The sequence below is a fragment of the Aspergillus welwitschiae genome (genome assembly GCF_003344945.1).
Source record: "Aspergillus welwitschiae strain CBS 139.54b unplaced genomic scaffold BDQ94scaffold_329, whole genome shotgun sequence".
Classification (NCBI taxonomy): domain Eukaryota; kingdom Fungi; phylum Ascomycota; class Eurotiomycetes; order Eurotiales; family Aspergillaceae; genus Aspergillus; species Aspergillus welwitschiae.
In genome coordinates, this window is record NW_020799023.1 from 1 (window position 1) to 1,437 (window position 1,437).

At 54.1% G+C, this 1,437-nt stretch overlaps 1 protein-coding gene across 1 annotated transcript; it reads left to right on the forward strand.

The window, feature by feature from the left end:
* Positions 1-962: 962 nt before the first annotated feature.
* BDQ94DRAFT_176707 (uncharacterized protein) lies at positions 963-1,257 on the forward strand (the record flags this gene model as incomplete). The annotated part of the gene is made up of 2 exons (XM_026772744.1): positions 963-1,059; positions 1,148-1,257. The coding sequence occupies 2 exons, from the start codon at positions 963-965 to the stop codon at positions 1,255-1,257; spliced, it is 207 nt and encodes a 68-aa protein (XP_026619133.1).
* Positions 1,258-1,437: the final 180 nt, after the last annotated feature.

Consider the following 1,437-nt stretch of genomic DNA (forward strand, 5'->3'; position numbering starts at 1 on the left):
GGTTCGCATCGGACAGGAGCGAGTTGATCCGCTCCCGGATAGTGCGATTCGTGCGTTCCGCCAGTCCATTCTGCCCTTTGCAGTACGGCGGCGAGCTTTATCGCTGCCACAATTCTCTGTCCCAAGCTACTGTATCCAAGTTGAGGCAGATGTCACCCTTTCGACCCAGGGATCATCTACGCCAAGCACATCGTCCCGTGGCTTGACTTCCCCCAACTATCAGGAAATCTGGGGGGAGTTCGACCGCACCGCTGCCTTTCTCTCTCGCCCCTTATTCCCTTCTGATACCTAGATTGATGACGTTACGGACATCCAGAACAGGCTGATCTATTTAGAGCGTCTCTTCAGAATATTGGGTGAGACACGGTAGACAATTTTGTCGAAAAGGTCATTGCGGCTTTGCGAGACGATGAACGCCTTCAACGTGAGTTTGGCATCCAGGCTGAGTCACCTTCTACGATCGCACAAACCCGTCGGAAACTTCGCTGGAGAACAGCTTGGAGCAAATGAGTCTTGAGCACGCGCGGACACTGTAACGACTGGCGAACACGAGTCTTGGATGAAGTTGAGGAAGGTGACAAGGAGAGGAGCCACGCAGAGACAGAAGAGGGGTGGCACCGCGCGACGACGCGATCGGTGCGCCGGCCAGTTCTGCGTGCACCTTGTGGTGGGTGAACGGCAATACCTGTGTATGCAGTGGAGTTCGAGGCGCCGCACAAAGTGATGATCTCTGAATTGGTGGGGTGGCGGTTCTACACCGGGGATCATCTAGAACTGCGCCGCCTGTGGAGAAGCAGCATCGCCTTCAAGCGGAAGTGGACAATTATCACCCCCTTAGGAACTTATAGGACAACACATCCCTGTGTGTCTTGGGCACTTCAAGCCTCGTGTGGCATATTGGTACCACGGCAGAAGAATGGCACAGATGATGATCTTGGGCTGGTCTGGAACGCGGCTTCAGCATGTCATCCATGATGGGAACACCAGCTTCTTTCGTCAATCAAGAGCGCGACAAAGCTCTGGCCGAGATCCGGTCGCGTGGAGCTATCCACTGCGACAGTGAGTGGCGTATTATGCTGTGGGATGACCTGAGCGGCCGCTTGGTTGTCATTGACCTGGAGGATGTGAAATGATTGAAGCGCCCTAGTGCCCTTGAATCCATCTCTGCCAATACGCGGCGAATTCGCTGCGTCGGAGCGACGAAATATAAGCCCGGCTTGGAAAGGGTGGAAATTCCGCAACACGGCAGTACCTTAAGCTTGTAACAGTGTGTTCAGAAACGTTGCAAAGCATTCCGCCGCAAGACGTCGTGCCTTTAACTTACACCGAGTACTGGATACATATTTTGCAACACGAACCCTACATGTTGCAAGAGCGCGACTGCACAGCAGGCTTGGGCGGCGGAATTATCTACACGACCTTCCCAGGCTTTGCAGC